The following is a 14,006-nucleotide window of genomic DNA, read 5'->3' on the forward strand; positions in this document are numbered from 1 at the left end:
ACCAAAGAACTTGGGTCCTTTAATGATAGAGAAAAGAAGAGCTTCCTTTTAAGAAGATAAACATAGGTTTCCAAGCATTTTGTTAGAATTATTACTTTCAGTTGTATAGCAGGTACAGACCTCAAGTTTTACAAAATTCAGGTTTGCAAGAAATATAATTTCATTTTTCCATAACTCAAGCCAATTTCTAGTTCAAGCTCTGATTTCATGAGGGGTGGCAGATACTTAATCATAGTCAATTTGGCAGAGGTTGCATCTAAACTGAGGAGACTTCTCTAGGATTAGCATGTCAGAGAAAGAGGATGAAACATTTGATCTTTGCTCCTCCTCTGCCATGCTGGCTCCCCTAAGATTTCCACTCTGTATCTTTCCTCAAAGGCAGCTGGCCCCACAGATGGCTGCTGGATTGACCTTGGCCAATCAGCAAGGTTCCTTTAGGTCTGCTGCTTCTGCTGTCTCTGCACCCTTTTGGGGATCTGGGGCTCATCATGTTGGGCTTCTAGAACCTCCATGGTACTATGCAAGATTTCACTGTCCATTAAGGTAGCTACCAGTCACATGCAGCTGTTGAAATCTAAATTAATTAAAACTCAATAAAACTTTAGCTCCTTAGTTAGGCTAGCCACCTTTCTGAGCCCTAGTGGTTTCCCTCAATAGTCCTAGTGGCTAGAAGCTACTGTATTGGACCCCCATGTATAGAACATTTCATTCAGCACAAAAAATGCTATTGAATTGGTCTTGGCTGGACTGGACACATGACCCAGCCTTTTCTTATCTTAGGGTCTTGCCACATCCCTGGGCTCTAACAAATAAAATGAACGGAAATTATCTCTCTTGGCTCTCAGTTCCTATAGATAGATCCTGCCAAAGGCTTCTGCCAGAATAGGGTGAGAAGAGAGCAGTGAGTCCTGCTTTCTGGGACCCACCAGCATGTAGCCTCTCATTACTTTCCAGCCAACTTCTTAATCCCATTCCAGTCGGAAATCCATTTCTTATCTCTAGGCAAGGAAGTTGTACTATTGTATATACCAGCACTATCCAACAGGAAAATAAGGCAAGCCACATGTATAATTAAAATTTTTCCAGTAGCCACATTAAAAGTAAAGTAATGAATGAAATTAATTTTTAATGTCTTTTTTTATCCAATACATTTAAAATATTATCATTTCAACAGGCAGTCAATAGAAAACTTTTAAATAAGATATATCCTCTTCATTTGTACATACTAAGTCTTTGAAATTGGTTTGTATTTTATACCCACAGCACATCTCAATTTCAACTAGCCACATTTCAAATGTTCAGTAGTCACATACAGCTATAGGTTAACATATTGAACAGTACAGGTCTCTAACTGGATATATTTCGTTACCCCCTAAAGGGCTTGGGTTCCGAAACTCAAAAACAAGGAGAAATTCCCTCTTTCTTTACATTCTCTTATATTACTTTTCTGAAACAATAACAAAACCCAGTCTATCTGAGGGTGGATATGGGGCTTCCGGTTCAGACAGTAAAGAATCTGCCTGCAATGCGGGAGATTCGGGTTTGATCCCTGGGTTGGGAAGATCCCCCTGGAGAAAGGAATGGCTACCCACTCTAGTATTCTTGCCTGGAGAATCCCATGGACAGAGGAGCCTGGCAGGCTATAGTCCATGGGATCACAACAGTTGGACACAACTGAGCAACTAACATTAACATGATGCTGAAGGTGTCTTTGGGTGGGGTATGGGAGGAGAAAGGCCATGGAATAAAAAGAATATTTGGAAAAACAACTACTACAAAAACCTCAGTTAATATTTCAAAAGTATTAGCCTGCCACAGTGAGCTTTTTAAGGATATAAATATTGCTGTAGGATTGTCAGAAGAAGTTTGTTTGTTATGGGCATAAAAGAAATAGTAATTTTATTAGCAGTTAAAAATTGCAGTAATATTGTTGTGTATTGTATAGCTGCTATGGTAACTGGAAAACACAATGCAAAAATCTGCAGTGCAGTGCTATTGTTGCAGGTAAATCTTATTACTATGACTAAGGCACAGATAAGTTCTATTAGTGGTTAAATCCTGCAATAATACCTCTGACAATTTTTTACTGCAAAGACTGTAAAACCCAAGGATAAGAATTTTATTACCAGAGATGATAATTCAAGCCTAAGGTTGCACTTCATAGACTAGAATCTCCATTTAGGTGGTTAACTGGCAAAGCTGCTTCAATGAAAATAATTTCTATCATTTCAAAACTGTCATGGCACAGAGGATTTGAAATTTTGGGGTGGCATTTTCCATTTTTTTATATTCTATTTTCACTGTAAGCTTGGTGACATTTAAAGGCAATATAGAAATTATTTTAAATGTTGAATCTTTTAAGTAAAACAGCTATAATATTTTGCAGTCAACACCTGGGTCAAATGGACAGGACAATTAAAGTTACTTATATCCACAGGTGTATTATATGCAGATTAAGCCTGGGATGGAAGGAGATGATAAATCAAGACCTGAGTTAACAGGGTTTAGAAAGAAGCAGAAACACAGTTTGGAAGGGGGGAGGGTCAGTAGGCTGTACTTATTGGTACATACTGGTAGGGAGGAGAAATGGGAACCTTAAGAAAAAGGTAATTTCTAGAATGCCAAAAGATCTCACATGATATATGGCATGGAAGGTGGTCATGGGGACTGGGGCTAAGTGAATTCTTAGTAATTATTGAAAAGTTCTGAGTATACATAGGTTATTGGTGTTCCACTCTAGGTAATCACTGAGTTTAATGGAAGACAAATAATGTTGAAAGTAGTTTATTTTGAGATTTGTTATTCCTTGAGGTAGCGATGTTTGGTAACAACTAAGTATTGCCCAAGTTATTCTTGAAGGTCAATTTTTGATGTTTATTATGTATTATTTTTGACTGTTTGCTAACAAACACAATGATGTACATTATTAATTGCTATTTATTGACTGTTTACTGTATGTCAGGCACTTTACATATCTTCCATTTCCATTACATACTTATCTCAACATCCCAGAAAGGAAGCGTGATGATTTGTTTGACAGAATAAGAAACTGGGACTCAGAGAGGTGAAGTGATTTGTGTTAATTTCCTGCATGTATATTGAACATCTGTTTCTGCAAATTCTTTGAGAGCAGGGACTGTACCTTTTATGTGCCATTAATAACATTTCATGTGATCAATACTCAGTTGGTATTCCCTATCAGCTAAGTGGATAGAAAGAACTTAAAATATTCTATATTTAAGGTTCTCCAATAAATTTAGTTAGACAGGTTATTAAAAAAAAAGTCATGAGGGAAGAAGTAGCTACTCTGTGGGGTCTCCAGGAGCCTATGAACTTATCTTGAACTTAGCAACAGGGTTAAGGTCTGTTTTTAATTCCTCCATTTATAAACTTGGGCTCTTCTTCGCTACTTTTGCAGCTAGGATGAAAAAGAAGAGTTTATATCCAAGAGAAAAACTTCCCCTAAAAAGAAGAACTATCATACAAGAAACTCTTTCTTAGTTTCTTGAAGTTTTCCACAACTTGAGAAAGATTCCCTAGGGTCCTACACACTCCTTCTCCTTCTTTTTTTAAAAATAGTTTGTGTGTGTGCTTTTTTTTCTTCCGGATCAAACCTGTGCCCCTTGCATTGGCAGCATGGAGTCTTAACCACTGGACCACCAGGGAAGTCCCCTCTTCCTTTTTAGGAAGGCACAGAGTATTAAAAGAAACCAGAATAACCACATGAGAAAGTCTGAGAATTTCTGAAGAATAATAATAAAAAAATAGGATGCAAACCCCTCTTGATTATCATGTGGGTTGTTCTGAAGGACACCACAGATTAAAATAGGTTATGACCATTTCTATAAATTAGCCATTAAAAAATCCATACACTTAGAGTCTGTTAATGATGCAGAATATATCACTATATGAGATCATAATAGATGTAGGTTACAGTGATTTAGTAAGCCACTCAGGAAGGACACAAGAGAACTTTAAGATGTACACAAAATCAGAATCAATATAATTATTATGGTTATCTTTCATATTTTAAAATTAAGACTATAGCGAGATAAGTGATATCTATGCCCTTTTCTGTAAAATGTACACTGTGTTCTTGTAGTATTATTAGATCACTTTCTTTATTGCAAATGGAAATGGAATTAGATACTGGATTCAAGCCTTCTGTGTCTCCCAATCTATGCTGATTGTTCAGTCTCTTCTTTCTCTTGCCTCCCCATGGCTACAGATGAGCTCAGCTCTCACCCATCACTGCCCTCCTTTCTGACCTTAAAGAATCCTTCCCTAGATGGTAACACCTTTCAAGCTATTTTGTCCACACATCCTGCTCTCTATCCTTAGTAAGATTAAGAATGCGTTCTATTTCCAGGACTCATCTTGCTTGTTTTCTTTTCATGTTAGTTTCCCTCTCTTTTTCTCAATTGACTCAGCTTGTAGGGTGCTGCTACTTCTCTGACCATTCCCTCCTGTCTCCTTCCCACTTTACTTCGTCAAATGTTGAGATTCCTCCCCAAAGTTCATTCTTTGTCTTCTTTCTCTAAACCAGAGGTCTGTGGACTACCTAAAATTGAAAGCAAATTTTTGTCTTAGGATAGGACCTATTTCTCCTCGGTAAAATATCTATACCTTTCATCATCGTTCTCAAAAGGGTCCTTGGCTCCTTTTACAAGGTTAAATGCCCCTGCCCTCACACTCTTCTTAGTTTATTTCATCCTCTCCTTTGCCCATAACCACTCTTTTTATATGCTAACCCTCCGAAACTCATCTATAATTCCTACCAGAGGGAAAAAGATCGATAGCGAAGAGGAGAAACTAGGATTCATAGAAACGCTTAAGAATTATAACAAGAAGAAATCGCACTATGAACATTTTAGGTCCCTAATGGCTCAGAGGGTAAAGCGTCTCCCTGCAATGCGGGAGACCCGGGTTTGATCCCTGGGTCGGGAAGATCCCCTGGAGAAGGAAATGGCAACCCACTCCAGTATTCTTGCCTGGAGAATCCCATGGACTGAGAAGCCTGGCAGGCTGCAGTCTACGGGGTCGCAAAGAGTCGGACACGACTGAGCTACTTCACTTTTGGTTATTGAATCTGGTTCATTAAGGACCAGCATATCGAATATTTGGTAGGGGCTTGGCCAGGTCATTACAGTCGGTCAGAGGAAAAATCCCAGAAGGTTAAACCAAGGCTGTGTGCGCACCCTAGCAACTAGTGGCAGAGAGGGCACACCCAACTCCTAGGGTGGGGATAGGAGAGAACAGGAGAGAAAAACCACAGCAGCCTCACAGCTCACAGCTGCAGCGAAGCCAGTCCCGGGCTCTGCTCTGACTCCCGCTATAAACCCCGCCCAGCACCTTTGACCGACATCCACCTTCAGCAACCACCTTCCAGATCACTATAAACACTCTTTACTCCTCCCACCTAGCTCTTCCCTCTTGAAGCCAATCAGAGGAATGGGAGGGATTGTCCGTAGAGGGTTTCAATTTTTTTTTTTTTTTAAAGAAGGGTAGATCGTACGCCGCGTTCCGCCTGGCGGAAAAACACCTCCAGAACTAGGGGGTGGAGCTCTGTGATGGGCACCCTGCTCGGCCAATGAGTGGCCCCTGCCCCTCAAAGGCCCGGTCGCCGAGGTGGGCGGGGAAAGTGCAGGGCCCAGCCAATGGCGGCGGGGCGGACGGAGGTTGAGCCGCCGTGGGTAGGGTTAGTGTGAGAGGTGCGGCGGGGGAGGTAATGATGATGGTGGCGGAGGAGAAAGGCGGGGGAGGGGGTGCTGGGCGCTGAGCGGCGGCTCTGGCAGGGTTTTGTAGGGTGGGGGACGGTCGCGGGGCTACTGCGTCCGGGAGGGGGCGGGCGTGAGGCGCGCTGTCCGCCTGAGGGGCTGCAGACCCCGGCTCCCGGGAGCGCCGCGGCTGGCTCGGCTGTTCCATGTGGCTCCGGCGGGGATGGAGGACTCGGTGGCGGCGGCGGCGGCTTCTGCTGCGGCGGCGACGGAGGAGCGGCGCTGAGGAGGGAACCGGGCCAGACTCAGCCCGACAGCGGGATTAGAGGTGTGAGGAGGGGGCGGGAGTGGACGTGCTGCGGGGCCGGGGCTCGGGTACCGGGCTGGGGTCTTCTGGCATCGCCTGGGTGACAGGGACTGCGGGCGAGCCACCGCCTGCCTCCGCTGGGGGCAGGGGTCTGGGCTGTGTGCGGGAGGAGAGGAGGCTCCGGCGGACTATTCCCTGAGGATGGGGGAGGGAGGCACCGCACCCCGCACCGTGCACTTGCCCCTTTGGTCATTGCTTCACGCCCAGGCAGGAGTTTCCATTTCCCTCCGGTTGGCAGCGAAGGTGAATGCGAGCCCAAGTGGCCTGGAGCCGGGACACTGCCCTCTCTCTGTCTTGAGATTTCCCTCCACTCCTCTTTTCCCATCCGTTTCCCCCTCCGACTCAGCAGCAGCATTCTTCCCCGCTCCTTAATTTGCTCCACGCACTTATTTTAGGACTCAGAGCTATTAATTATCACCTGAAAAATAAAGTTTATTTTAAAATACTCCACTCCTTCCTCTGACTGGCTTTGGATATTAAGCAGCATCTCTAGACTTTCCCGCTCTGCTCGCCCTTCTGTGATGCTAGGAGAAGGAGGTAGGGCCCCGGCTTTCGCCTCGCAGTTGTTGATGCCGATTACCTGACGTGTTGCTCCACGTCTGTGGTGTGAGTTGTAATTTCTTCCTTGGTGTCTTGCATCCTTGACGTTACTGGCTTTTGAGGTTAGTGTTTTGTTTCATTGTTTGAAAAACATGCTGGAGAACTGGGGTTGTCTGTTGCAGTGTTATCTGACGTGGGTGGTTAGTCACTTCTTAGGCTTCTCTTCTCATATTTTTTCTCTTTGTTTTGCTTTTCAGTCCTCCAGAATACATATCACATAGCCCCCGAGGTGGAATGGTGATGTCTCCATGAGGGAACCTCCTCTCACTCATCCTGTCACGTGTGTCATCCTCTTCTTGACTGGGCCATTCATCTAGGACGGAATTTACCCTGTGAAACAGGGAGAAGACTTTATGGACCCCAAACATCTTTTCAAGTTGTAGTTGAGTTTTGTAAAGTACAGACATACATGCAAAGCTCCTTTGCTTTGGACCTTCTGCTTTGTTAAAGCTGCTGTGTTGCTAACCCAGAACTGCTCCACTGTTTTGACTGATCATCATGGCTTCAGTTTGGAAGAGACTACAGCGTGTGGGAAAACATGCATCCAAGTTCCAGTTTGTGGCCTCCTACCAGGAACTGATGGTTGAATGTACCAAGAAATGGTAAGAGTGCCTGGGTGTAGAGTTTGCTGTGCTGTGGCCTAAACTCTGCTGCTTCTGACAGCAGATTTACCTTTCTGCAGCGCACAAGTGTGTGAAAGCTGGGCGGGGTGCAGATGACTCTCACAACAGTGCACTGTGGTGTGCACTGTTGCTCCTGGTACCATTCCTGTGGGTTTTAATTACTGCACTTCAGTGTGGCTCAGAGGACTGTCACTATGAGAGCACACTAAGTACAGCAGACTTGGTCTTGAGGTCTTGCATCATTAGTGTTAGGATAACTTTGATTTTTATAATTTTAAGGAGATGTAAAAATGGCTACTGAAATATTGGAAACATATGCATGTGTTTTGATTAACACATATGTCTATGTTTCAATAGAGTTTTAATACAGAAATCTATTCTTGTAGGGTGGTGCTGATCTGTTTTTTTTTTTTCCTTTTGCTTAAAATAAAGAATTTTTCATTATCTGATTAATAGAATGCCAGTCCATACAACCTTAGAAATTCTTTTGTTATATGCTTAGTCAGGCAGCTGTATTTTATTTTAATTGCCTCATGAGATACATTTCTTGGCCAGACTTAAGGAAGCAATTAGTAGTGCTGGTCTATGATTTTTTGCTTTCACTTGGGCAAAGTAAATTTAGGGCTTTCTTTTCACTGCCCTGAATGATGAGCAAGAAGAATTCTTATTGGGCTTCCCTTGTAGCTCAGCTGGTAAAGAATCTGCCTACAATGCAGGAGACCTGGGTTTGATCCCTGGGTCAGAAAGATCCCCTCGAGAAGGAAATGGCAACCCACTCCAGTATTCTTGCCTGGAGAATCCCACGGACAGAGAAGCCTGGCAGGCTATAGTCCATGGGGTTGCAAGAGTCGGACACGACCTAGCAGTTGAACTACTACTGTTCTTATTAGAGGAAAAAAGTTAATCTTAAGAAAATGGTACTTTGGGTTTTGTTTATTGTAGTGATTAAGCAGTATTACTGCAAAAATAAGTCCATTTCATTGTTCACACAGACTGTAATTGCATGTCTGTATTAATCTCTTTTTATAAGATGAAAAACAACTTGTTGTACTCTAGAACTCTTAAAGCATATCTGAATATTTATTTGGAAACTAGTTTCCGAATGCTTTTCTCTTAAACTTGTTAGAATGTTATTTTATGTACAACTCAAGAAGTGCATGTACTGATTACCTACTTTATACCAGGCTCTGTAGCTTTAGAGTTGAATATGAAATAATCCCCACCCTCAAGGAGTCTAGGGCAATGACAGGTCATGTAAAGGAAGTCTCTGTGATAGGTGCAATAATATAAATATGTATGATGTAGGGATCTTTATCTCCATCCCCTAACAGTTAGATAATCTTGGGGACAGGTTATTTACTCCTCTGAGATAATTTTCATATTGAGAAAGGTGATAATGATATCACTTCACAGTGAAGTGATTAAGTGAAGATTAAATGAGTTAGGACATGTAAAATGCTTGGAACAATGTCAGGCACATAGTAAATGCTCAACAAATGCCGTTTTTACTTACAAAGTTAGCAGAGAAGGAAATAACTCTTTAAGGGTAGGGTAGGGTATGGGATGACTTTCTGGGAGCTGAGCTGAGTTTTGAAAGGTTCATAATAATTGGCCAGGAGGCTAAAGAGGAAGAAATGAAGGATATTCTAGATGAAGCAACTGCTTATGCAAAAGTGTGGAGGTGAGTGGTATGCCGGAAGTTCATGCAGTGTAATTGGATTATGATGGGCCTTAAAGTGGGAGGAATGCAGTGGGCTATGATGTTTTAGAGGCAGGCAGTGGTGAAGTGCTGTTGTACATGCCTTGGACTTTATTCTGTGGGTGATGGAGAGATACTAAAAGCTTTTGAGCAGAAGAGACTTTAGGTTTGAAGAAAAGTGAAAGTGTTAGTCACTCGGTCCTGTCCATCTCTTTGCGAACCAATGGAGTGTAGCCCGCCAGGCTCCTCTGTCCATGGAATTCTCCAGGCAAGAATACTGGAGTGGGTAGCTGGTCCCTTCTCCAGAGGGTATTCCCAACCCAGGGGTCGAACCTGGGTCTCTGCGTTGCAGGTGGATTCTTTACCGTCTGAGTCACCAGGGAATCCTGACTTTAGATTTTCATTCTGGAAAATGATTCGGATGACAGTGTGAAGTAAGGATCATAGTGGAAAGGGTAACTGGAGGCTGTGACAGTAGGGTAGCTATTACAATAGGTAAGGTGAGAGAAGAGGCTTAGACTAAGGCAGTGGCAGAGAAAGTGGGGAGAATAGAGTAGAGGGACACTTAGGACACAAAATGGAGAATACTTAGTGGTCATTTCAGTATGGGTCTGAAAAGGATGAGGGTGAGGGAGAGGGAAAGGTCTGGGTTGACACCCAAGTTTCTGGCTTGGAGGACTAGTATACTACTAACTCAGCTAGGGAATACATGAGGAAGTTCCTGATTACAAGTCTTTCTCAACTTGGTCTTATACTGGGGGCATCAACTATAAGATGGTTAAATTGGAATCTCTTTTCTTAAGGAAAATAGAACATATCAGGTGATTCTTTATTCACAACATGAGTTTCTTCCCCATAGTTTGCATCATTCCTGGATTTTATTTTTCCTTGAGAAATATGTATGTTACTGTTAATGTGTCGCAAGGTAAAAGCCAAGAATGAAATTTAACTTGATTATTGATGAATTTATTGATGAATGCTGCTGCTAAGTCACTTCAGTCATGTCCGACTCTGTGTGACCCCATAGACGGCAGCCCACCAGGCTCCCCTGTCCCTGGGATTCTCCAGGCAAGAACACTGGAGTGGGTTGCCATTTCCTTCTCCAATGCATGAAAGTGAAAAGTGAAAGGGAAGTCGCTCAGTCGTGTCCGACCCTTAGCGACCCCATGGTCTTCAGCCTACCAGGCTCCTCCATCCATGGGATTTTCCAGGAAAGAGTACTGGAGTGGGGTGCCATTGCCTTCTCCGTTATTGATGAATAGATGGCTCAATTACTTTTAGGGTTGGACATTATGGTATACCTATTAAATTAGATCTTTATGATAAGATCTGGCCTTAACACAAGAAGCATTTGGATATTGTAGAATTTTTAGATGTGTAGTTCTAAATATTTTGCATTTCCCCCCATCTCATTTAAAAATAGAGTTTAAAGTTAACAAGGTGACAGTGCCCAAAGAATAATATATTTGTTTGATGTACTGGAATTTTATAAGTGGATCCTTAAATAGAGCTTTAAAATCTTTTCATTATATAAAAATTTGTTGTAATAAGTTTTAGTTAATATTCTTTTTGCTTTACTTTGCATAAGGTCCTTGTGATAAATACAGGTTAGGCCAAATTTTTATGCTTAAATTCTGTAGCTCTCTTTTTTTATTTTTCATGCCTCATTTTGAAAGAATTTTTCATGCCTCATGCTTGCAAGAATTTTTAAATGACTGAATATGTATGCTGACTTAGAATCTATTTAAAGGACATAATAATAAAAATAGACTTGTACACATAGTAAGAACATACATTTTTTCAGTTACATATACATTTTAGGTATTGTTTTGAGGGTTTGGAAAAATAAAAGGAGAGGAAGGAAATTTATAGATGCCAATTGAGTAAAGGGAAAGAGGCTTTGAAGATAAATTGCAGGTGTTGAGAGGATAAGAAAATAGATCTAATATACATTAGAGAAGAAGGAATAAATTATAGAAAGAACAGCCAGTGTTCCATTAGGATTGTGCCTTTGTAAGTAAACTATGTATACATGTGCCATACCTTTTAGAACTTTGCTACTCCAAGTGTTTTCTGAGAAACAGGAGAATTTGCAAAGCCTGGGAATGAATCTGTTAGAACTGCTTCCTTCAGGCCCTGCCCTAGACTTACTGAATCAGGATCTGCATTTTAATGAGATCCACAGGGCTTCCCTGATACCTCAGTTGGTAAAGAATCTGCCTGCAATGCAGGAGACCCTGATTTGATTCTTGGGTTGGGAAGATCCCCTGGAGAAGGGATAGGCTATCCACTCCAGTATTCTTGGGCTTCCCTTGTGGTTCAGCTGGTAAAGAATCCGCCTGCAATGTGGGAGACCTGGGTTTGATCCCTGGGTTGGGAAGATCCCCTGGAGAAGGAAAAGGCTACCACTCCAGTATTCTGACCTGGAGAATTCCATGGACTCTCTAGTTGCAAAGAGTCGGACATGATTGAGCAACTTTCACTTTTTTATACCATGCATATTAAGGTTTAATAAACAGTATTTTAAAATAATGTTTTCAGCCTAAGTGCCCATTCATGACTTCAGGATAAAGTATAATGATTTCTGCATGAATTTGAAACTCAAGGGAATGAAGATGAAACTTCAGGATTCAAGAAGGGCATAGTGTATTGATGGAAGAGGTTAATGGAAATCAGGATATGTTTTCCTAGGAAGAACGTGTTATTTCTGTGATTAAGGAGAGGAGAAATGTTTTCCATGTTCTCTTGTTATGGCTGTAGGTTATAAACCTGGGCGTGACAGGTAACAGGATGAAGGTAGGGGTTTCAGGAAGCCATCTTTAAGATCTAGGCCATGAGCAAACTCACAGCGTTTTACCCTTGATCAAAGGATGGATTCTATTTAAGGGGTTTGGGGTTTCTGCTTTCTTACACTTTTCTTTGTTGCTGTCTTACAGTATTTTGCATTTGCCTAACATAGTATGTTTCCTTAGCTCAGCAGTGTCTAACTTATAATTCTTTCTTGATGTGGCTCTAGAAGTTATGTCAGGAACAAAAACCAGAAAGACTTTTATTCATCTGAGAGGATACTAGACTGTTAAGTCCTATTCCTCATCACTCCATAACCAGGTAGAGGCTCCAGTAAATTTGAAGATGTTAAGTGTTTATATTCCCCTTCTCTTATTGTTGTCCCCAAGTCATTTAATTATTAATCTCATTTAACTGATGTAGCTGTTGGCAAGTGGTGAGACTGGCCACTAGAGATGACTCTGTGACAAAGAGACTAGCTGTCTTTCCTCTCTTGGTTTGTTTCTTCTCCTATTCTTCTTTTTAAAAAATATCACCTGCAGGTCTTTAGATTTCTGAGAGCAGTCTTGTATGAGCTCTCAATGGCTCTTCAGCTGTTTGAGGAAACTGCTTGAAAGTTGGCAAGTTGTGGGTATGATCATTTAGTTTACAGAACTCAGTTCCGATGGGAGCTCCATAATACATGGTGAGAACTATTATGAGCATGTATTATATTTTCTGTGTATATCTCTGTATCGTCTACATATGTGAACATATTTTATCTTTTTTATATTTCTTCTATGTGAGTTTTTAAAAAGTATTTAAAGTACCATAAACTTTTCCCCAAAAGGCATACATATATTGGTTTCTGGTTCTTCTGTCATGTAAGAATTCCTTTTTCTTATTTTTGAATGTAGTGTTAATTATAATTTATTTTTAAGATAGGTGACACAGTCACATGGTTCAGAATTCTAGAGGTACAAAAAGGGGTTTATATGCCTGAAAGTAACCCCTCATTTTCTCTATTATTCCACAAATTTGTGCACAGCTGCAACCTCAGGATTTGAAAAGTGAAAAAGTAGCTTTTTCCAGAGCTTAAGCGTGTGACGCTAGCCTGTTGGATAAAATATGAACTCCTTAATCTGATGTTCCAGGCCCTCTGTAACTGATCCCAAGTTAGTTTTCCAGTTGGACATTAGAATGCTACATACACTGTGACTATTAACTTGAGTTTATGAAGGCCAAGTTACATTAATAAGTACTTATTCAAATCCACTTCTTTGGGTGACTTAAGCAAGCTTTTCTCTATTGCTTTAATGGGATGAATTAGAGGAACATCTGCCTTGATATAAAGAACATACTTTTGAAATACATTAAAAAATAATAATAATTGAAAATAAGCTTGGTGTGTTTTAAGAGTATCTGGAAGGTCGGTGTGTCTGCAGCACAGTAGAACAAGGTGTAAAATGGTAACAGGTGAGGTTTGAGTAGGTAGGGGTTAGGTCACGTATGGTGTTGAGGTCATGGTAAGGCTTTTGGATTTTTAGTGTGATAGGAAGCCATTGGAGAGGTTTGAGCGGGAAAGTATATGATTTACATTTTTAAAAGATTATTCTGGATACTTTGTGAAATGTGAACTGTTCTGAGTAAAAATAGAAGCTAAGATGCTATTGTAAGTAGTCCAAGTAGCAGAGGTCGTGGTGGAGGTGGTGAGAAATGACTGGCTGTATGTTGGTAACACATACACATGGTCCTACCACACTTTATTGAGGTATAACTACACTTTTACATAAATAAGATGCATCCATTTAAAGTATATAGTGCAATAAGTTTTGACAACAGTATAAACCCATGTGACTAGAAATAGATTTCTTGAAGGTGTAGTTGACAGGAGTTAATGATGGATTAGATATGTAAAATGAGAGATCGTTAATGACTAGGGTTTTGGCCTGAGCAACCAGGTTAATGTAATACTAATTACAGGAATGGGGAACACCCGGGAGGAGAAAGTTTGTTGTGAAGGAGAAATCAAGAATTGGTTTTGCTTTCTTAAAGCTTGGGACATCCAGCTGGAGATTTTAATTAGGCAGTTAATTTAAGAATCGAGCTCAGGGGAGAGAAGAGGTCAGCGTCTCATAGTTTACAGATAGAATCTATAACTAAAGGGCTATAGGCAATTTTCTGTGGTGCTCATAGAGATTAAGAGAACTGAGGTCTGAGCCTTGGGACATTTC

General features: G+C 41.2%; 1 protein-coding gene across 10 annotated transcripts in view; it reads left to right on the top strand.

Annotated features, from left to right (window-relative positions):
• The window catches only part of EHBP1 (EH domain binding protein 1), a 387,100-nt gene that overhangs the window by 26,193 nt on the left and 346,901 nt on the right, over positions 1 to 14,006 (top strand). For 7 of the 10 annotated variants that reach the window (XM_002691379.7, XM_005212829.5, XM_010810110.4 and 4 more), the window contains exons 1-2: positions 5,702 to 6,045; positions 6,882 to 7,286. In XM_002691379.7, coding sequence (XP_002691425.1) covers positions 7,183 to 7,286 — 104 coding nt within the window. In that variant the 5' untranslated portion in view covers positions 5,702 to 6,045; positions 6,882 to 7,182. Of the gene's footprint in view, positions 1 to 5,695; positions 6,046 to 6,881; positions 7,287 to 14,006 lie in introns of those variants that run through there. The other 3 variants (XM_024999432.2, XM_024999433.2, XM_024999431.2) reach the window with 2 other exon arrangements.

Source organism: Bos taurus, chromosome 11 (genome assembly GCF_002263795.3).
Source record: "Bos taurus isolate L1 Dominette 01449 registration number 42190680 breed Hereford chromosome 11, ARS-UCD2.0, whole genome shotgun sequence".
In the NCBI taxonomy this organism is placed as follows: domain Eukaryota; kingdom Metazoa; phylum Chordata; class Mammalia; order Artiodactyla; family Bovidae; genus Bos; species Bos taurus.